We start from the raw sequence: 23,439 nt of genomic DNA, 5'->3' as shown, positions 1-23,439 counted from the left end.
GCACACGTACCTATGCCGTGTCCTCGGTGGCAGAAGTACTGAAGGCTGTAATGGAGGTTCTGAGGTAAAGAACACTGGCCAGTGATGTGTGGGCACAGATGGAAGGACCCTGTCCAGTTTCCATCCTTCCTACAACGGATCACGTTGGACACCGCAGCCTGAAAACAAGGCACACGTCAACAGCATTAACACGTGCACAGATACCAGCAGTCCAAGGACAAGAGAGCGGTATACTGCTGCGAAAGGGAGAGGATATGATCTAATTTTACTCAGGTATCCCGCCTACAATCCCTGAGAGGCAGAATGGATTAAAAGGTGTATACATTTTAAAGTCTGAAGGAGGTGGACTATTCTGGAAATCAATGTCAACCTTATTAGCACGACAGCTAATTGAGTAGGACAGAGAGAGACAGAGAGACAGGCAGTGAGAGGGAAGTCTTCCTCAGCTATCACAGGTATATGACATCAATATTTTAGCTCGCTTTGTATTATCAGTATCAACTGGATGCTGGATATATCACAATACACTAAGCTATCCACTGTTTTTTTGACAAGTTAAGCTGAAAAGTGAGAGGAAGAAAGAGGGAAAAACTTTCAACGCACAACACCAAAAAAGAGATAAACACATAGGCAAAGCAAGAATAGGAAGACAGGAAAGAGATGGACAGACCTGCTTGCATGGAGCGTGCAGCAGCCTCACCGTATGGGCAGAGCCTCCTGCGGCGGTGTTAGCGGTATTACCGGCAGGATCAGAACAGTTGAGTCTGCAGATGCTGTCGAAGCGGAAGCCGTCGGTGCAGTGGTAGGACCCGTGGAAGATGGGAGGCGGGGGATCACAGGTCACCGGCTCACATGCCCCCTCCAGCCAGCTGCCGTCCTCAGTGCACTGGCGTTTGAACGCCCGCCTGAAGGGGAGCGGCAGCGTTTATACCTACGGTTTCTAATTTGCACACATTCAGTCGGAGCACCTGTTCGCTTCTCCATTTACCTCTTGGATTTGTTGGTGACGTGGTAACCCGGCCTGCACTTGTATTTGCAGAGCGTTCCCACCTTGAGGTCCGTCTCATTGCAGCGCTTCGTTTGCAGCACAGCATTCGGTACCGGGGGTGGGGCCAGACAGCGGAGCTCGCAGAGGGCTTCTGGGAAAGACCAGAGACCGTCTTCCATGCAGGTCAGGGTATTATTTTTACCTGTGGGAAAAGGGATGGCGATGGAAAGGACAAAATCAATTAATAAAAGATAGTCCTTGTGCACAGTCTGGCTGCAACATTAGACAAAGTTGCTTTTAGTGAACTTCAGCATGAACTCTTGGTAAAACCCTACACAATTAATAATTTCGACACTTATTTTAATACTGAATCTAAACAGAAGCGTAGAATTATTGTATTAATATTTCTAGATATGGTTGGCAATTTGGATAAATCACATTCAGAATCATCGATTTAATGGATTTTTCAGTATTATTATTATTATTCGCCGGTGCTATGCTAGTAGCTGTCGTGAAAATCTGATTTAGGGATTGTGTAAATTTTTCATATAATCCTGTTGACAAACACAGGAGCCAAGTAGGGCAAAAATTCTTTGGCAGATGCAGATTCGTTTATTTCCTTCTCCTGAAACCTGCGACCCACTGCAGACGCACATATGTGAATACGGAACTCACCTACGAGCTGTGCAGGTTCCCGACACTGAAAAGTGCTCTTTTTGCCGTAGGTCGTGCCCTCGGGGAACGTGAAATGGGCAGGGTGAACGTGGTATTTGTCAGGCAGGCCGCAGTCGACGGGCTCACACGATATCTGTTTGTTCCACTTCCCATTTGCACATGTTATTGTCACCGAAGAGTCCGACTGGAAAACAAGACAAGGGTTACGTAGGATTCTGCACATCACTACTGTATGATCGCGAGATGAGATGTTCCATGCAAATCAGCCCCAATCAGCGAGGATGATAACAGAGCTCCATCGGGCCTCGTCTAATGCAGGTCGGTAAAATCTATACTGTAGGATACCCGGCAGCTCAAGTAACGGCTGATGGCATTTACCAGCCAGACAACTGATATCCACCCACTGCACAATCAGCCCTAACACAAAACAGATTGACTCTGGTGGAAATGTGACAACGCCTGAGAAGCGCGCACGCTTGCACACATGAGGAGAGGACATCTGGAATACCGACAGCATCTCCAACATCTGGATCGGTATCCTTTGCTGGAGCCTTTTGTTCGTTTATCCCTCCAAACCGGGCCTTTCTGTGAGCAGATCAATATGCAGGTGGGCTTTCCGCAGAGGCTCGGGGAAAAGTGACGAGTCCCCCAAGCCCCTAAATGTGATTCCCGATTTCTGACAGGGAGACCTTTCCAACGGCTGCAATGCGGGCTTGTGAAATAAAGAAAGAAAGAAAGAAAGAAAATAATTTCAAGCCCGCCTTGCGTCCTCCGCCACTGGCTCATTACAAGTGGTTGGAATGTGAGAGGAAACTGGAGAACCCAGAGGAAATCCACATTTGAAGAGAACACGAAAAGTCCACAAGAAACAGATTCGGGAGTCAGACGTTACGGTGGCAACACCATTCATTCATGATGACACAAGCAGGGCTCTTACAGTAGATAAAAGGCCCAGTATAACGGATTAACATCCGCCCAGTGCCGTCGGGGACCCAGTGGAACCCCCACACCCCCCCAACACACCCCTTTGATTAGAAACAGCAGTCATCCAGGTTCCTGCTGAAGGAGCTACGACCTTGCGAGCGAGGCTCCCTCAGCACGCGCACATCCTGCATATACACCCAAACACGCACTGTTACTCAAGTGCTGGCGCTGCTGTGCCAACTTCCAGAAAGTTCCGAAAAGAAAAGGGTTTCCTTCCCATAAGAAGGTTCAAAAAGAAACCCAAAAAAACAATCGATCGCATTTCCGATTAGCTCTGATTCTAGCAAATTATTTTGGCGTGCGCGCAAGCCGCCACCACTCTCCAAACCCCAACTGTTTTCATGCTTTGCCATAAAAGCGTGTAACTCAACAAGAATGTTCAAATTAATAGCAGCGCTACGAAATCATGTTGCGCAGCTGTGACAGCTGAACCGTTTTGATTCTTCCCTCTCAAAATAAAAGAAAAAGGCAAACCTGTGTTTTACCATATTACCCCATGGCTAAACTGGACCCCGTTAGCGCTACATATGCTTTATAAGCTGCTCCCTGACTCCCATGCATTGCTATTCATCTTGATCCCATTATACCAAACTGCAAACAGTATCGGGTTCCTGCAAAATAAATAAGCTCTATTCATATTTTGGATATCCTACAAAGTAACATATGCGTAACATGTGTGTGCCTGCTGAAAAATGGAGTTAAATGCGTCAGTTGTGCAGGGCTAGGAGCAACATCTGCCTGGAAGAAATATGGAAGGTCTCTCCGGTGGAAAGTGGCTGACAGTAAATGCAGGTATGTCCGCAAATAAACTGTTAAGTACGTTTGTGAAATACTCGATGCCTGTGTCAAGTTCTGCCCGGTCCAAAAAAGTAGGAGGTCGGAGGAGGCTCGCGCTCATTTACTTTCATGCACATCTGTGTTTTTATATTTAATCATGCATGTATTCCCCAGCCTGAGTGAGTGTGTATACGGCTGTGTGAGTGTGAGTAAACGTATGGAAATTTTCCCTTCATTTAAAAACAACTTTCAGGAGCACTTTTTTTTGGGGGGGGGGGGGACTTTAGCTAATTCGAAGCAGGCAGAAGAAGAGACGAAGGTAGCGACAGGCTGAGGGCCTCAGGGCTCGGCTTATTTTGCCAAGAAATAATGACAGTTATTGCTGTTTTAATTTATAATCAGCTTCACTCGGTCCTCGTCGTGACATGTTTGTGAGCACGAACTCCAGGAGGGTCGGATCCCATTGTCTCGGATAGATTCGACTTCCAGATAGAGCTCACAAACGCGCGGAGTACAGGATGATCCTTTTATCTGGCTGCGTGCCGTCCCGTTAGCAGGAAGAGTAGCCAGCATCGCGGGACCCACCGGGGGACCATGCTGCTTCCTCAGCTGCAGCCACCAGAGTTCGCAACCACAGAAACGTAAATACCACCAGGTAATCTGGATGAGAAGAGATATGAAAGGCTGACTTTTGGGTGCAGCATCTGACCTGGGACCAGAGCTACAGCATATAGACCTTAACGCCAAAAGGTCTTGGTTCTGAAGCCATTTTACACCTGGCATCAAAAGGAAACCGGCAGGGAATGCAGTCACGGCACATGGCCGATGCTTTCTGATCTGGGCATGAAGGCGATCGGGGGACTCACCAAACGATTACACCATCCAGTCCGTCTAAAACCACCCCGGAGCGGAGATCAGCTGGTGTTAAAAGCTTTTCCTTAGAGAAGTCCTAAATTCAAACCAATATTGGCTCTTAATGGTCTTAATTGGACATAATTTATCAACGTCTGAGGGTTTACTGCTGCCGCTTTGATGGCACGGCCAGGTAATGGTGGCAGGTTGGCTAAAATAAAGCTGTGTGAAATAAAGCAGAGCCTTTTCCAGTGCCAGAAGACAGTGTTCTCTCAGGGAAACAGTCTGTAATAGAACACACATACAGTATATAAATCAAGCCGATGGGGAAAACTTTTTTCTTTTTTCCCCCCCAAAGATAGCATTATCTGAAGCCCAGACTCGGGCGTTCCAGAACCACCTTGACAACCCCTGAAAAGCAACTGCAGTCAGCTAATTAAAGCAGACAAGATCTCACGTCCTCCTGCACCTCCAACCAGAAAACTGCCACACAGGATTATTAGGATTATTATTATAAAAAATATTAGCATAACCCTCGTTAAAACCAGCAGTCAGTCACGGCTGCCCTGTTATTGCAGCCTATGATGTAATCTGAGGCTGTTTCCTGATGGAGTTTAATCTTGTATTCAACTCTCAAGAAAACTTGATGTTGAAAATGATGGATTGCAGCGCTCGCATTAAAAAAAAGGCTAATGGCGAACGCTGCCCCTGTGGGAGTTTTCAGCATTACATCGTACAAAGGCTCGGGGAGGAGACGTCTCCTGCCCCCGGAGGGATCCGCTGGTGAAACAATTTCCCAAATAATTGTACCAGGTCCATTACAGCGTGAGCCATCTGGTCCATGTATAACCAGAATGACCTGCATAAACTCAGCGCACATTTTCAGGGTTTGGGTTTGGGTTCTGCCCAGGTTTGGCTTTTGGTTCTAATCCTGTTAGTGATATTCATAGAACGAATCTGAATCAGGAGACAGTTCAGCTTGGAAACCGTGAAATTACATCTGTGGATTTCACAGATAATGCGGTCCTGTTGGCCGCATTAGGCCGCCACTTTCAGCGCTCACCGGGAGGGGTTGGGGGGGAGGATCGCAGCCTGGAAAACAAGCCGCGCACCTTGAAAAACCTGCATCTTCATCATCAAGCCTGTAGTGAAGCAGCTGGATGCAAAAAAAGGTGGCCAAAAAGACTGGCAAACTTTCCAAAATGTTTTGGCAGCAGCCGGTTCACTTTCTTTTGTCCGCGCTTCCTCACATACTCTCGGCTAACATCCTCGCTCAAAAGCATGATTTATCACTAAATGATGTCACATTGACGAACAGCCCTATAGTGCTCTGTCACAGCCTAATGCAATTAGAAGTATGTACTGACTCAAGGCTAGACCTGCTCCGACGCTAGCTGTGCAGGCAGCGTGCAGCGATACATATATATGTAAGGTTTTGTGCATGCAAAAGCACAGTCTGTGCCTTTATTTTCCCGTGCAGACAGTACAGCTAACTGAATTAGGTGTACTAGGACGGCTTCAGTCATGACAATTACAGAGCTAGCAACAGCAATGTGAGAGATAACAGAGAACACGCACACACACACAGGCGCCGTCCCAGCCTCTCTTTCGTAAATGTGTTTGTCTGTTACTCTCAAACACAGCCGGTTCCAGAAAGACACGCACGTAAAACAAATTTAGCTTGATCTTTGATCCGCCGTCGCTCTGCGAGAGCATTAATAGATTGTCTTGTGGACTGCTTTACAGAGCCACGGAGAAGAATAAAGTGTTTATGTGGCCTTTCGGAGCAATGTGGCCCCGGTCCAAAAGGTTTACAATCCGGCCCCGTGTTTGTTTGTTTCTATTCTGTGTGCGTCTGCACCCGTGTCCCGTGTTCCTGCCTCGCTGTCCGTCCATCGGTATGGAAGCGTTTAACATATTCGGCTGTGTGAGGGAGCGGTAGCAAATCTCTGGCCTTTCACAGAGACTTCAATGTGTGTGAAAAGGAGCAGAGACGGAGGAGAGGGAGGGAGGAGAGGGGCGAGGGAGCAGACACTATGCGATGATGTCATCGTCCCTGTGGAGTAGCGCTACAAAGTGACTGTTTGAGGTGCTGGTGCAGCCTGAGACCCATCGGTATTATGTCTGCATGTAGGGAAAATGGTGAGTCCATGTGTGTGTGCAGGTGTGTGTGTGTGTGTGTGTGTGTGTGTGTGAGCAGTCCTGCAGACTTGTGTGAATATAAATGTGCGTCATACGTGGAGCACGCTTGCAGCAGGCGTGCACCAGCCCGGGACTGCTGCACTCATCTACCTGGATGCTGATGATGTCATTCTCCCCAGAGGCTTCGCCTCTCCTCCCCTCCTGTTTGCAGGTGGCAAAATAAATGCAGGGACAGCGAGCCGAGAGAAGCCCCCCCCCTCACCGACACCCATCGCCTGCGTCTCACCGAGCGCGTGTCGCACTTCAGGTGTTTGTGCACGTGCACGTATGGCAGCGGCGTGTTTACCTGGCTCTTGATGAGGTCATCGTCCTGGTGGATTTGCAGGACGTAGCCAGAGTGGCACGAGATGGTGCAGCGGTCTCCGTTGTAGAAGTGGCGTCCGGGGCTGCTGCAACTCAGATCTGCATTGCGGATTAAGGGTTCCGGGCAGTCGATGGCTTCACACGAATAATGTACACAACTACCAGTGAGCGTGTGTGGGATGGGGGGGGGGGACAGGGAAAGAGACAGGAAGAAAGAAACCAAAAATCCCTTTTAAAGTTGGAACACAACACAAATGCTGAATCTGAAAGCATTAATTAGTGGAGGGTGAAGGTACACGCAGGCGCGTCCATCCATCAATGGCTGCTTAACATAACCAATCAATAAACCGTATCAAGGAAGGGTCTCCGCACTCCCTTCCTGGCTGAACCAGTGTAATTTACGAATTGAAAGCGCAAGATTGTCCTGAAGCAGCAGAGGCACCCCTTTACATCTGACATTTCCCGTCTGAAGCCGACGGCGGAGGAGAGGGGAGGTCTGGGAGCACAGGGAGGGAGGGAAAAATGAAAGGAAACACAGGTCAAATGAGCCCCTGTTACACTCTCTTCTGCGGCTGGATCTGGCTTTTGCTCTGTTTCATCCATTTGGTTTCCCATTTCTACATCAGCCATAAGCTTTTCCCTGAAATTGTTCATAATCCGAACCGTCCTTCTCCTTGTTTCTTCATCTGACTGTAATTCCTCTCAGCTCATCCTAAAAAGCTTTTGAGCCAAACGGGTAACGACTGTTTATAAAGCACAAGTGTTGTCCTTCAGTATCTGCAGTCTGTTTTGGAGACAAATTAGAAAATCTAGAAGCCTCTGTGGACATTTAGGAAGGGGGAAAAAAATCCTTGTGGTTTTCCACTCGTCTATTTAATTACCTGGAAAACTATCGTCCTGCTGTGACAATGAGAAGAAAATAGAGTTAAATAAAACAGAAATAATAGGAAAGGATGAACATAACAAAACTGGGATCGAAATTTAAAGCAGTTTAAGTGGACCAGAACCAAGGGAGAATGAAAGAGGCGCATGCATTTGCAGCCTTGCACGCAACATTGAAAGTTAGCCATGTTAGCAGCTCCCATTGTTAACAAGTGAGAGGGAAAAAGGGGACGTGGTGTTTTGGGGAGGCAGACGTATCTTACGGGAAATGTGCTGCTCAGCCCAGGAGAAGGAGAAGGAAAGGAGAACCAGGAGGCACAGAAAGGGGAAGATGGCAAACTCTGAGGAGGGAGAGGAAGATGACTGGACAGCTCGGGATAAGGCCTGCTGAAGGGGGAGAGAGGAGGGATGGGAAAGAGGAACGAGGAGAGCTGGGGAGGGTTAAAATTAAAAAAACACAGGAATAAAGTTGGAGGGTGAGCGACTGATGACGCAGAAGACAAACTCAAGTTTGAAAGGAAAAAGATTACAGCGACAAAGGAGTTCTCAGATTTGTTTTTTAAAAAAAGAAACTGTTGCTCTATTAGTGAGGATTAGAAACAGAAACTGCTCTTCAACAAAAGTTAAAGGCTGAAACCAATTTTGCAAAATCGTTTCCTCCGCAATGACTCCCCCCAAAAATCTGAATAAATGATGACTTATTTAGACGTGCACGCTTCTGGCAATGAGAAAACATCAAATGATAGACTGGATAATGCCCAAAAAAGTGTAATAAAGAGGTGAGGTGTGAAGGGAATGAAGGGAGAGGAAGTCTGTGTGGTAGGTAACAGATTCCCGGCTTCTGCAGATACTCGGGAGTCTTAATCTCCTCCATTTCTCATGGACGTCTCGCTGGCACGCAACAAAAGCCACAGAAAGCTCTATCTCCGTGCACAGACCCCTTGACTGTGTGCGTTCCGTTGTTTATTGGTGCCTTTTGTGTTGAAAGTGTTGCGGGAGCCTCATGAGCGAGGGGCGTCTCATGTGTGACAGTGGCGTGGTAATTGGGAGATTGGGACCCTTCGGGCCTATGCGGTCCGCTTCAGCCACGTTTGTGGGCAGCGATTTGAAATTGCACATTTGGTAGTTGAAATGAAACGTTCCAAAGGCTCAGAAATGGTAGAAATTTGAACATTTGCAGCTAAATATGTAATTGCTTTTTGGCTCGGGGAACTCTGTTGAGTAAGGGGGTTCGGTTTTTAATGTTTCAGAGTTTTTCCTCTGTATTTGCAGCTAAATGTTTCACCATGCAGAGAACATTGCCAAAATATGCAGTGCAGCTCTGCTCTGGGCCATGTGTTCAATGTCTCAGGAAATGGCTGAATAAAATACAAAACCATGTCCCGAACGTACGTCCACTTTGGTTTTGGTAACATAAAACTGATCCCATTAGGATAAAGATGTGCAAATAATGAGCATTTTTTTCTAAAATGTTTTCCAAATCAACAAGTTTGACTTAGATAATCAAACATATGTTGCAAAATATGCATTTGTGTGCAGATTTTTGCCGGTGATGAGGTGCCTGGGTGACAATCTGCCTCACCTCTGGCCAGTGGGGTTGTAGATCTCGTTGCTCTGGCAACCGCTTATTGTAATAGGGTCAAAGGACTGGAAGGAGCGCAGACCGACGCCGGAGATGGCCACCAGGCGAGACACGAACGTGACCAGGATGGCCTTGGTGTGGTAGAAGGCCACTGACAGGTCGTGAGTCACGGGAATCACCAGGGGGTTGTTGCGGCAGCTGAGGCGCCACTCACCTGTAGGGGGGGGGGTAAAGGACAACCGGCCAGCTTGCACAGAGAGCAGCGTACTCGGGGTGCCGCACCGCTTTCTGCATCATTTAGTTCTCACCCAAACTGTGGATACCCTCTTTGGTGTCCACAAGCCGGACAGTGATGTTGCACTGGGTCTGGTCTATGTACGTCGTCCCATCCGTGGCGAGGTGGATAATCACCGCTGCTGCCACCATGGGATGAGAAAAGTGGGCCTGAAAACGAAAGAAAGCCATCCGGTACCGAGTCTCAATCCGCTGAAATCTGTGAGAAACGATGCGTTGACAGCTGGTCTTCTGTAATTCTCGGCTGTAAACTGCAGCGTTTGAGTGCACTTGTTCTTGATTAAATGCTGTTGATATGCATAAGTGAATTTCCAGTAAATTCGGGCTGCTTAAAGAATTAATCACCCCAAGCAGAAAAACAAAAAGGTTCATAAATCACGGAAACTGCCCGTAAAAGGAGTAAACAAAGCTGATAGAGTGGAAATGACAGGCTGGTTCTACTTTATTCAAAAGGTGTTACCTTCAGCCAGTAGTTTGCATAACCCATGGTGGTCGCGTGAGCCTCCTGGCACGGGAACCAGGCATACTGGGACACCCCATCGGACAGATCAAACACCTTGGATTGACAGGTCTGTGGAAACAAGGGGAGAAATGGTGGATTTTCTAATGCATTTCTCCCATTTTGTTGTTAAACTTCTGTTTCATGCCTCCGATACCTCCTATTTTTAGCGCGTGATAAAAAATCCAAGTTGCGGCCAAGCTTTACGTGACGTGTGCACTTAACCGCAGGTCCGAGCTATTCCGTTAAAAGCCTTAGAAGACTTTAGGCTTGTGTGGTGTGTGCACGGCATCGGTTAAAGACAAAGAACTGGCGGATGCTCGCGTAAGTTCTGTCCTCTTTGCTTTTGCCGGTCTGCACGCTTCACTGCAGCCGTCGCATCTTGACATTATTCTTCAGTTAGCTGGAGAAACAGGATGTGCGATACAGTACCCATCTAATTCACCTCAAAGCTGACAGCGCTGTCATGTTGCGTAACGTACACAAAACTGCAATGAATTCCACCTCTTGCAGCAAAACGAACGGACCAGGAGCTGCCCCAGCTACTCGCCGTGTCTCTGGAACGAATTTTGAAGCGATGGCTTGTGGGACGGTTGCATTTTTACGTGTAACTGCAAACCGTGCGGCTAAAATACAACAGGCTGAAAAGGGAGGATATCACATTCGGGAGGCACATTTTGCTGAGTGGAAGTTGCTCAGAGAAGGGGCCTACCGATCCCTTCAGACCACCGGCTGCAGCCCTTGACCACTCCGATTCCTCTGCGCCCAGTTGTAAAAGTACAGACGATCTTTATCGGAGGCGCGTTACTCTCAGCATACGCGCAGACGCCCAACCACAGTCTCGCTTCAACCACAGACGATATTTCTTGCAGGCCACCTGCGCCAGAGCCTGGAGAACGCCCGAGCCCAAACCGGCACGAATGAGCGGCTCAAGGTTTCAGTTTTACGGCTCTATCATTCTGTCAGAGGGATAAATAAAGAGAGATCTTTAAAAGAACCAGGAATGCAGTCGGTGGTGTCCAGCCCCCATAAATTCCCCAGTGACAAAGTCTCCTCATTACGTTAGCTTTACTGACACACAAAAGATCAAAGTGAGGACCCCGTCCCCCCATTAGATGTGTCATCTCACATCACGACAGGCTGCGGAAACAACCCGGATAAGATGGTGCGAATGGTTAAAATAATCTAACAGAGGGAGAAGTGATGGTGAAATACCACTGAGTAACAGCTAGAACCCGGACAAAGGGGAGAGAGGGCACAGGCACAAGGGCAGCAAGTTTCACCCGCTGCCCTGAGCTGGTGAAATCAGACACCAGTAACCTGAGAGATCTGCTGGAGAAGCTACTGTAAAAGCCTGCCACCATGGAAAAGAGGCCAGAGCAGCTATTTGTCTGCGTATCTGTCCCCTGGATCTGTCGATGTGACCTTTCTGCTCCCAGCTGAAGCGGCAGAAATCAGGAACGCAGGTGAGAAGCACTTGAGATCGCGCTTCACCCTTCGCCAGTCAATGTTAAACGCGGAATAAATAAATGCAGAAGCTTAATTTCAACCAATATTCTTTCTTTCTGTCCTACGTGGGTCGGCGCTTCGACCAGAAAACCCTCAAATCTCACTGCTGATGCATGTTTTAATAAGTCAGATAACAGCTCATCTTAAATGGGGGGGTGGAGGGGGGGGGGGGGGGGGGGGGGGGGTTCTGTCCTTTATACAGGTGACATAACACTTTCCAGGTGCAAACTGATGATTTATTCATGGAACACAGGTGGCACGAGCGGACGCCATAATCAACACCCCCTCCTCTTCCCATGTGCTCCCTATCTCCCGCTGCGGCATTGAGGTGACTTAAACCACAGTTCAAGACAGACAAACACTGCTTGGCATGCCAAAGCCCTTCTGCTGGGGCAATTACACCCCCCCCCCCCCCCCCCACACACACACACAAAACCCTCCCCCCCACCTCTATCCTCATAAACCATCACACAAGTAGGATGCAATTCACAAGTCTCCCATGGCTCATTACACTTCCTCCAACCTCCTCCCAGTTCCAGGCAAGAGTCAAAGCCCTCTAATAGACTTGTTATTGATTTGATTTAGTCGTTAAAAGTGTGAGGGTGGTGAAGGTAGCGCATGTGAGGGCCTATTCAAAGCCCCGCGCAAGAACGCGTAATTTTGTCATTTAGTGCTCGTTTATTCTCTTTAAAGCCGCTGAAAGAGGGGGGATTTAGCCAAAAAACATTGAATGCAGTTTAAAAAATACCTTAGGGGATAAACGCATGTGTACATATAACGAAATACAACACCCGCCACTCTAATAGGTGATACAAAAGTAAAACTGTCCATACTCTTTAAAACAAGTGTGCACTTCTTAATGCTTAAATTAGCCCCAGTCCACATGCAAAAGATGCTAAGCAATGTGTGTCGAATGAGGTATCTGCGTCTACACCTGCAGCGAGGAGAACCTGGACAGTTGGAGAAAAACAAAGTCCTCAGCAGAAAAGCAGCAAAGTTGGTGGAAGCTGATGAAAAGCTCCGGGCGTTCCAACAGAAACAAGACCTTTTGCTGTCAGCCAAGACCGCCGGACATCCAACCGCAGTGCTTCTGCAGATAAATTTTTATTTTCTGTGATACTTTGAACTCCGAACATCATTTTCAGTTTTAGAGCTTCCTCATTTTAGCTAAATCTGAAACACAAGTGCTAATAAAACAGCACCGTCATTTCAGATTTTAAGATAGGTGTGCTCCAACGGCACATTCCACAGATTTCTCTATTTCTTTGCCAGCTTTTTTGTCTCATAAAAAAAGACATATTTGAACAGAATATTATGTAAGCCAATAATTTTTCCGACTGTGTTTTTCCTTTTTATGTATAATCCTTTTTTTTGCTAAGTCTGACATCTGTGCTGATCAGTAAAAACAGGTTTTTAACGATTTTTTCCACATAATAATAAAAAAATTATTTGCTATGAGTCAATAATATTTGATGTTCTAATGCTTTGATGCTTTTTCAATGAGTTTGCCTTTGCCCGATCAAGTGGGCATGTGTAAATATCATCAGTGGGAAGCCAGTGCGCGTTGAAAATCATTTTTCACTCGGCTTAAAAGAGCAGAAACGGCAGCTGAGGCGCTCCTCGCCGGTGCAAGCGACCCTGGCCAGACGGCGGCCAAACCCTGATCTGCAGACAGAAACCGGTTTTGTAACTCACCACCTCAGATAAAAGCAGAGCCAAGTGGAAACCAAAGGTGGAACAGAGGGGTGGAAGATAAAGGCACAACTGCCTGCTCTCTGCCCTGAAAATATGTGGTGCACTGTTTGTTATGAAAGGTGGCATAAAGGTGGGCATAAACCTGAAAGAAGGGGATGGGAGGCATAGTGACATTAATGAGCGTAATGTACTCCAACCACCACCTCATGGCCCTGGATGTTAAAGACTTGGCACCATCGATCCATGATCCAACGGGTGACCATAAACTACTTGAGTACTTTCCCTAACCCAGGCTCCGGGACAAGGGTCCTTGAGTGTAGATCTTCTTTAGCTTTCTTCGACCCTTCAACCAGACCAGTTTTCATCGCTCTGATGGAGTTCCACTATGTACCTGTCTTGGGGGCTGCAAAACCAACATGCAAACTGGAAACCTGAGCACGGGACGCAGGAACGAGCATCTGCGAGGCATGTTTGGATAGAAAGAAAGAGAGAAAAAGCAGTTGGAATTTCCAAGCATCCTGTGGTTTACTGGAATGTTGGTGAGAGCCGGGTGTGTGAGGTAATGTCCTGTCACCCAGCTCCTCCCCGAAAAACACTCAAACTCAGCATCCCATTGGTCTCCGGTTGGTAACGTTAGACCACTAAAATGACCTGGTGATAATGGGGCAATAAAAGTCAAGTGAGTGGTGCAATTATGCAGTTTACCTATCCCAGAATGGGTGGAACAAGACAGGGACCACAAACACGAGGGGTGGATAATCCCAGAAAGTAGAATACAGGACGCAGGAAACGGAAAAGTGTTGTTGGGGCTGAGGGGAGGGGCTGTGTGGTTTGGAGAAATGGTGAGAGGGACGTCACCAGAGAGGCAAAAATTCTGGCTCTTCTCAGCTACCGTATGAACTCCGAGTGTGTGTGTGTGTGTGTGTGTTGCTGTAGTTATGCGGGCATATACACCACGCAAGTGGAAAAAGAGTCCCGTAAACCTAACGTACGCCGCCTCTGATGGTCTGGTTTATGTTGAGGTCAAACCGGTTCAGGTTCAGCCATTGGTTTGGTTTAAGGCTTAGCCTCATCAACTGGCCCTTTTCTTTCACAATAATTTCTTTTCCCTCTCCTTTCTGCGATATTCGTTGTCACGTGTGTTAAAACATATGCCCACACACACACGCACACACACACATCTACAGGCAATCTTTGCAGCATGAGAGGAGTAAAGTGTTTTCCCTTCTGTTGCTTATGTATAATTAAGAGGAGTGTTCTCCAGGGGTGCCCAGGGGTTGCATCAGAGATTGCCAGGGCAGCAGGGTTCTCTGGAGAAATCACCTGGTTTACTGTTTGATCCTAAAGTTTGAATCCACACGCACTCACTACACTCACCTACACATGTATTCAACAGCTTACACACACACACAAACCCTAACGTAGGTTAGTTGCTAGGGCCGGTACTCCAATTTAATGTCCCCAGAGCAGGTGGAGCAGGTTCACCATATTCCATAGTGTTGAGTTGGGGAACATTATGTTCTCTTTTGCTAAGATGGCAGCAGAACACTTCTGTCCCCTGTGGAGCTGCCGTCTAATCCTGCATGGATTCAATACTCCGTATTTGCCTGCAAATCAGATTGTCTTGACGGTGCACTGCGTGATTCAACCTTTCCTCCATGATCGCAAAATGTTTTTACTGTTTGGTTTTTTTTTTTGCTTTGATGGCTGTTGTTTTCAGCAGGGACAGAGATTCCCCCTCCCCTCCCCCCACAGATGTAAGAGCAGCTAGCGCAGGGTTTAGCCGTCTTTGGCTAAAGCCTCTTTCTCGTGCCGTCGTTGCCTCCTTGAATCCGCAGAGATCCATATCACCGATGCCCACTTCTCCCAGACACAAAGGCACGCCAGCAGAAAATCAAGGCTCTCTTTAGACATCAAACAGAACTGATACACAAATCCAGTGCGTGCCTTGTTTGCTAGTTTAGAGGAAATGACGATCCACCATCCCACTGCCAACGCATTCACGACACAAAGCGCTCACAAACACTTTCAAACTCTATCAGGAAAGTCATCTTTGGCCCAACTTGATCAAACAGGATTACATGGGATGTGAGCTACAAACTTAGCAAAGAGGGACTGATAAAAGACTTCAAATGGTGTGTTTTCTTTTATGAGTTCTGTTGAGCTGATTTCTTTGTTGCAACAGGTTTTAACATGCGTTTAGATTTAGGACTCATTTAACCAACACATAAAAGAACATGAGGTGGGAAACGAGACAAGCTGCTAACGTACTGAATGTAAATCAAAACCAGGACAGTCAACTTAAGAAGCAAAAGGACAGGCACATGTCTAATGCAGTTCACAGGGTTTCTAACATACACAAAGTTATTTTTAGGGACCAAAACACACAGATTTGATCAGTCAATCATTCTGTACATTTGGATTAGTAGAAATTATTGCTCATCCAGGTCTTGCTGCTACAAATCTGAACTTTCTACTGTAAAAAAAACAGCAAATTCACCAAAGGAATTATGTTATAACAGTATTTAGTTTTGTCTGTCCAAAACGAAAGAAGTCCTTGATTGAATGTCATTACAAAGATCTTATGCTATTTGTTGGCCCAATGGAATTCTACTTTAGTGTCTAAGACATTTTGTTAGTGTGGACCCACTAAGCACCACTGACGTTATTAAAAAGTCCACAGAAATTGCAGCCAAGTTAGAGAACAACATGACATGGATGATCTCAAAGTCAGCATCTCTGATAGTGTATCAATAATCACCAAAAATGATCATTAGGTGGTGCCAACTCATGCATGCAAACACCTACAGACCATGAAAAACAAGACTCGTTTCATAAAATGCGACCCAGATGGATCATTTAGTGGTCATTTAGCATTCGGTTCGTTGTCTGCATCAAAGCAGAGAGCTCACAGACAAAAATAAATAAATAAATAGCAGTTCCGACCATCATCATTAGCCTTTTTAAGATTAATAACGTAGTTTTGCTACTGATCGTCCACTGTGGGATTTGTTCTGAAGTGGTCACAATTAATTGTCAAGTGGTTCAAGTTCATCCACCCACACTGTTTTCTGCCACTGCGTGATCTTGCAATAGGTAATTAAAGTGGCTAAAACCACAAAACAAATTGCATTTTCTCCATCTAAAATTGACTCGTTCAATTCTATTAGGTAAGCGCTAAGAAGAATATTAGAAATGTTTAAGATATGCAGCGTCAGAGTACTTCAGAGTTTAGTAAGGAACTGATATTTGTTTTAAAATGCTCCACAAATGGCATCAACAAATTGACACTGCCACAATAGCTTTACGGGAAAAGTTCAACTTTCCTTAGGTTTGACTGCCAACATAAGAGCGAGCAGATTAAGCATAATGCACTAATCTGCATCTCAAGATTTGTGTTTGAACATGGACGTAAGTCTCCTGCTAATGTTTTGGGCAACTGTTCCCTTTGTGACTCAGCGATCGATGCCGGCAAGCAGCTTATTTGGAATCAATGGCTTCCTCGTCGGACTACAATCAGCATTACTTTAATGAGAGGAGAGAACTTCCCTGCCAGCACGGAGGACGTCTAATTACATATCCCAATTTATGGAATGACTTGAGTGACAAAGAAGCCAAAGAAAAGGTGTTGCAAGGGTTCCCCAAAAAAGGGAAGCATCATTCAAATCACATCCAGAATGGCTCAAATAATCAGTAAGGAAACATCTATTGAGGTGGAGCATCATGGATTGTCGCAGGAATCATCAGTAATGATGTAATTAACAATTAATTGCAATTAAGTAACTTATTCTTATGGGGTAAAGCATTAAATGGGGCGTTTGGGAGCTTCATTCATGATGGCTGAAGCTTACCTTTGTAACAGCCGGGTACCCAGCAGCCACTTCACCAGAGCAGTAGGGCTTCTGCTCGTGGGACACCTCAACGGTGGCGGCCCACTGATCAAGAAAGCCATTGGGGGTGTAAAGGCCACAGTCTCTCACTCCCGTCTCCCGCTCGAAGTCTTCACACACGCCATCCCCATCGTAGTAGTAGCACATGCTTGGCTCCTCTGCAGGTGAAGAGCCAGAGGAAGGAAAACAAAACTTTATTTATACAGAGGTTGTTAAAGTACGAATTGTCTCTGCTTTACAGAAGCTCCCTAAACAAATAACTCGCAAAACTCGCTTTAACAGGGAAAAATCTTGAGCAAAACCAGGTTTAGGATGGGGGGTGGGGGGTGGGGGTGGGGGGGGCGCTCTTGATGATGGCCGGCTGGGAAATGGAGGAGAAACACAGCTCTGGACCAAAAATAACTCTTCAATTTGCAATATAAGACAGGGAAATGTCACTGTAGGTGGGTGAAGATGTGGATAAACTCAATGAGGAGTTTCCATTTGCAGACAGTGAAATTATCAATAACACATGGGAATAGGATAAATATTGAGAGAGAGATAAGAGGAGAGCAACAGGAATGAAAACAGGTTGGGGAGAAGCCAGACAATGTCAAGAGGCAAGAGAAGAAAGAAGCCGAACTTTTACAGACGTCCCAGCTGGACCTAAGGTCTGGAACTGGAACCTATGGAGTGGAAGAGCAGGGAGAGGCTGGGAGGTTGTCTGGGCCTCACTGCTCTCAGTTAAAGCAGTGTCAGCCAGGGGGGTTCCAGTTGGGGAGGGGTAGGCGGCACTGTGTGCCAAGTTGGCCGAGACGTCCTCCTTGAAATTCCAGCCCTCAACCAGCGCAGCCAAGATCTCAAGTCAGTTCTGTGCTCTGGCAAGGCAGAAACGAGGGGCTACTGAGGGGGCACGAGGGAAACACTCCCACCACTCACTCAGGCAACAGATACGAAGAAGAAGGGAAAAGAGCAGGTCTGAGGTGGGAGGAAGCTCAGGCGGTGGCCACAGAGAACAGTAGCAAGCTAAAACAATAAAAGAAGGAAGAGAAAATCTAAAAAGGAACAGAACCGGCAGGTAGCAGGAGGGTTAAGGTGGTTTGGTGGTGAATAAAGAGAGAGAAACGGGTGAACAGAGCTTGTCAGGGTCCACTGATGGCAAAAATATGAACTCCCAGTTCGTTTTACACTCCTGAAAGCAGGACCACATGTGATTACTACAGAACATTTAAAACAATATTGTATTTCATTCATGATTCTCCGCCCCCCCCCCCCCGTACTATTGAGAAAAATCTGCCGGGGTGGCCATGCCAGGCCGGGTCATGTGAAAAGAACTTGTTGATTTCATAAATTCCCGCAATAATTCGGCTCAATCGTGTGAACAGCCCATTAAAGCTAATCCAGAATGTCCCGACCAGACCCTGTTGTATACTTAGTGTCAATTCTCCATCCAATTCTCTCTGTCTCCATCCAACACCCTGACAGGCGGGAACTCTCTCACACATACAGATGGAAAGAAGTTCCCATTATTGCAGCGTAGACCTAATAGTTCCAGTGTTGGATTTCTTTGCAACTTAGACAGGGGGGGTGGGGGGGGGGGATTTATGCGCGCTCCTGAGGGTTGCAGTTGGTGGAAAAACAGCACGGACAATGCAGTCATCCAGCAGTCTGACAGGGATTAAGTGGCCACTTCACAGAGGCTCGCACATGTGAGCGAGCCTGTGCGAGCGCACACACGCATTATCGCAGCAGGAGAGATGGATGTCGGAGCAGGGGCAGGAAACCATCTATTCCCAAATTTCAAAATAATAAACTACAAAGAAGATGCCAGTCACTTCTTTAAGCGCAATGATTTCCAGATTGTTTGCTGATTTATGTGTCTGATGTCGATTTCATCCATTCATGGGAATGAGTGCGAACACATCAATGTGCAGATGTAAAACCACTGCTGCAACGGCGCCAGAAAAACCTAAATCCCGCGAAGGATTCATTTACAGTTGAATGGTGCTCGTAAGGTAAATAAACCAGCCCCAAAACTCACCTACGCAGTTGAAGAAGGGCTCCTTCTTGCACCGACTGGAGCAGCCATCCCCGTTCACAGTGTTCATATCATCGCACTCCTCACCTTTGGAGCTGTTGGTGGGGGTCGTTGGGAAGATTTAACCCTTTGTTTCTCAAAATGACTGCGCATGCTAGCATCGTCGTCTCATCTCACCTCTGTATGCGCCCGTCGCCACAGTAGGGGGCCCCCAATTCGTGAATCAGAGGCGGAGAAGGTTCGCTATCGCTCCGGCCAGAGACCGTTTGGACCTGGTAGGTGTACGCAACATGTGGCACCACATCCCTGTATCAGCAGACAAAGGAAGGACCTGCATGAATTTTTGATGCTATTGCAATCAAGACTCTTAAAAAGGCCTTTTCTGCGGAGACATGTCAGTGACGCACGCTGCAGTCATGGGAGAAGGAAAACATGGGTCTATCGCGGCCGCGTTTACCCGGTTAGGGTCCAGGTTTCTTGTGTTTCCTTATCATTGCGATTCAAGGAACCATCATGATGAATACACAGTGGACAGCAGAAATATTGTTGGGACTACTCACTTTGCCGGTGTTAAGTCGCCATGATGGTTTCTTGAGTCACCATGATAAGGAAGTCTGAAATAAAAGTCTGAAAGGAAAAAAAAGATGAATGAGAAAACCAAAACCATAAAGAAAAGAAAAAAACTCAGAGCTACAAATGAGAAACCAAAGCCATAAGCAAGGGAGAAAAAAAGGATAGGAAATCAAAAGTGTGGGTGAGGGCGCTGTCATTACATTAGCGATTCCGTTTTTATTGTTTTTCTTACTTCTCTCTCGCGCTCGCCTGTTTGCCTTTACATTAATTACCGGCAGACTTAATAGTTTCTGCTGGATGCCGGCCCTGCTTTAATGGGCAGGATTACTGGTTCCTGTAAACCACTGTTCAAGCAAATGACATCATGGCTCTCTTCAGAACCGTCAAACAAATCTGTTTTAATTGCTCGGACCAGGAAGAAAAGTGGAGCGGCGGAAAGTAGCCGGTTTTATGAATCCTCATTACGTCCCGTTTCATGTAGAACAAAAAAAAAAAGCCCCGAAACGTAACTGAAAACAGCACTTCGGAGGGAAGACTGGATTTAATGCTCACGCACTCTAACTAATCAGAAATTTCTCATGCAGTTCTACTGTCCACTGGTTTCTTTCCATGTTGACGTCCCCCTGTCTTCTGATTGTAGGTTAGGTTTCGAGGCCTTCCTCTCCCGATTTTTTCAATCTCCACCACTGCAGATTTTAATGTATTTCTTTACATTATATACAGATGTTTAATGATTCTGGCGCACACTCTTTAATCATGCTTTGGAGTTGCTCTGTGGATTTGAGAATTCTGCGTGATGCATTCAGGTCCATAACTACTCGTTTGTGTTGGGGGGAGGGGTTCAATTTTGCCTGTATCTGAAAATTTTGACAAACTGCCTTAGTAACAAATATGTCCTTAGGGTCAAGAGTTGATGGAGATGTCTCGGATCTATTTGGAGATGTTGGGCACTTATGGGTGTTTTCCGTGACTTCTCTGACTTTCTTTTGGTTCCGTCGGTGTGATCCGAACTTGCTTCCTGGACTCGTTCTTCGCTGTGGTCCTTCATCATCCAAAGTCCTCTTCAGTCTTCTTTAATTATTCTCTGTAGTCTTTCTGTGTTATTTTGAGTGTGTGCGTGCATGTTGTTGTTAATTTTTTTAGGAAAATAAACTGAATTGTTGTTTTGGAATATGAAAGTTTAACTTCCTTTTAAAACTAAATGGTGTTAATTTCCAATTTATTCCTAAAATGACTTTAAAATTTGCAGTTTTAACTGTTTGCTTTTTGAATTTGTGTGCTGCATTAGCACTTTAATATTATCTGAACATTAGTGGTTATTTCATTTTTAAAAAAAACTCATTTCGAGCAACTCTTGATGACTTGTAAAGTTAAAATATATGGCTGTTGGCACCATTGTGAATTTGAGTGCGCGTGATTGATTCAATGTGTTATTTAAATATTAAGTGTGTTGGAACAATAAGTGCTGTATGGAATCCTATTGGTTAAGTGCAAGACAAAATTTTAGTGTAAATTGGACTCGAGCCATAGATCATTTTATGTCGACCATCAAGTACCATAAACTTAATTTTTAAATGCCTTCAGCAGTGATTTAAGTGATAGGCATGGAGGGCGCCTGTGCACACACACACACACACACGCACACACACACACACACACACACACATAATCATTTTCTTATTAGTAACGTGCTGCCAGCCAGCTATAGATTCAACTTAAACATGAACTGCACAGCCAAGAGCCATTATTCCTACCACCCACATCGTAACTGCCTTGAGTTCAGCAGCATTTGTTGTTCCCAATGCCAATGCTAAAGTGGCCAAGCGTGTTGAAAAATCCATACTGCTTGATCAGCTGCTCCTCAACATGGAAAGAGAAACTTATTTAAACTATGAATATATTGACAGAGACTCAAACCGCTGATTACAACAGAGGACAGTGTGTGTGACTGAAGAGATGTCTGCTGATGGAGGACTGGGGCTCAAGCAGTTGGAGAGTTGGTGAACCTAAATTACTCCCAAGGGCATAACAACAGTTACTGCACATCGCTCCTGATGAATTGGAGACACCTCAGATAATTCTTTCTCCCATCAATGAGCGGGTGTTAAGTACTCTGATGACCCCATTTCCCATTTATGGTCCGAGACTGTGCCTTCCCGAAAATAAAACAGACTTAAAGTTGGAGTCATAAAATGAGGATGGAGCATTTTTTCTGCTGGCAGAGCCTCCTTTATCATCCAGCGTAACCTTTTCTTGTGTTATGTTGCATGGCACAGCTGCGCGGTAAACTTTAAACTGCCCCATCAGGTTGAGTTAGCATATCCAGGCAGAAATTCAAGCACCAGCAGACGTTATCTTTGAGGAAGTGGATGAATTTCCTGCAGTTGAGAGGCTTCTGGCTCAAATGTAGTGCAGCAGCAATGCAGACTGGGAGGCTGTTTGTAGAAGTATGTTGAATCAGAGCCAAAGTAGAACTCTGGCTACATGGGTTAAGTAAGGCTACTCCTAATAGCCTGATAACAACCTTTTAAACATTTCACCCTGTTCTAATTAGGGAGATTCTCTATTCCTGCTAAGATCTTGATGAGGTGGCTGTATTAAAAACATTTACAATGTCTGATGGCCTGTATTGTCTCCAGATGTCACTTGGAGTGGTACATTATTTGACACGTGTGTATGTGACCGCTAATATCCAGTGATGACTTAGGGCTTTGCCAATGGCTCCCTATAAAACCACAGTCTCATCTGCAAATAATTATATAAGTAACTGATGCACACATACCAGACACCGCATCATAAAATCCAGACAATCAGACATTCTTATCAAGTTCCCACATTGCTTTATGGTCAGCAGTAGCCGCAACATAGCGTAGCATGTGTGATATAAAGGTCGTTTGATAGTCCCAAGTGATTGCCAAGGAAACATGGCCTATGTGCGCCCGCTACCGAGACCAGGATGAATGCATGTATGCATCTGTGTTCATGCGTGTTATCCCTGCCGCGATGCTATGCACGAGCATGCGCACGGATGTGTTTCCATTCTGTAACTGCTTGTTATTCTTGGCTGAGAGATCCTTATGAGAATTCCAGACAAATTCAAGCAAGACAATATCTTAGATCAAGTCTGCAAGATCAACAATTGAGGGAAACACTTCTGTCAGTGCAGCAGCTGTCAGGACCGTAAAGGTACTTACCATTTTACACCTTGTATATGTTTGCATTAGCGCTTTGGACCAACATAAGAGCTGTTTCGATAGCCAGTATACACATTTGTAGAAGCTCTAGAAACACTTTCTAAGCCATATTACAAAAAGAAATGTTCAACTCTATAGAATATGTATAAAAAAAACTTAAGATTCTTCCTCAGCATCCATCTTAAAGTTGTGCCAAACCACAGATTTACAGTAGTCTCTGTTTACATTTTTCTTTACAACATGTTTTCCCCCATTCCCGGAATAAAAAGGCTGGAGAGGTTTTGTTGCGCAGTCCAAACACTCGGCCTGGGTTCAAATTACCACACCAAAAATGGGGACCTGAAGCCAAGCATCCTATAGAAAAGAGGGTGAACGAGTGGTGGAAAAACAGGGGGGACACAGACACAGACACAGACATCTTGGGAGAAATGTAAAAAAAAAAAAAAAAATAAAAAAATAAAAAACCTGTGTTCTCAAATGGCAGCAGAATTGCTAAAATATGGATATGATGTGTTAGAGTTGT

At 45.8% G+C, this 23,439-nt stretch overlaps 1 protein-coding gene across 2 annotated transcripts in view; it reads right to left on the bottom strand.

The window, feature by feature from the left end:
- The window catches only part of pappaa (pregnancy-associated plasma protein A, pappalysin 1a), a 60,544-nt gene that overhangs the window by 16,081 nt on the left and 21,024 nt on the right, over positions 1–23,439 (bottom strand). The window contains exons 8-18 of one of the 2 annotated variants that reach the window (XM_029837690.1): positions 19,327–19,455; positions 19,153–19,244; positions 17,094–17,290; positions 10,000–10,110; positions 9,554–9,689; positions 9,246–9,459; positions 6,765–6,939; positions 1,664–1,847; positions 989–1,190; positions 671–905; positions 11–158 (exon numbers count right to left, since the gene is read on the bottom strand). In XM_029837690.1, the coding sequence (XP_029693550.1) occupies positions 11–158; positions 671–905; positions 989–1,190; positions 1,664–1,847; positions 6,765–6,939; positions 9,246–9,459; positions 9,554–9,689; positions 10,000–10,110; positions 17,094–17,290; positions 19,153–19,244; positions 19,327–19,455 (1,823 nt within the window). The remainder of the gene's footprint in view (positions 1–10; positions 159–670; positions 906–988; positions 1,191–1,663; positions 1,848–6,764; positions 6,940–9,245; positions 9,460–9,553; positions 9,690–9,999; positions 10,111–17,093; positions 17,291–19,152; positions 19,245–19,326; positions 19,456–23,439) is intronic. The other variant, XM_011604527.2, reaches the window with a different exon arrangement.

The sequence above is a fragment of the Takifugu rubripes genome, chromosome 6 (assembly GCF_901000725.2).
Source record: "Takifugu rubripes chromosome 6, fTakRub1.2, whole genome shotgun sequence".
Lineage (NCBI taxonomy): Eukaryota > Metazoa > Chordata > Actinopteri > Tetraodontiformes > Tetraodontidae > Takifugu > Takifugu rubripes.
The sequence above is the reverse complement of the archived record's forward strand: the minus strand, read 5'-3'. Positions and strand labels throughout refer to the sequence as shown.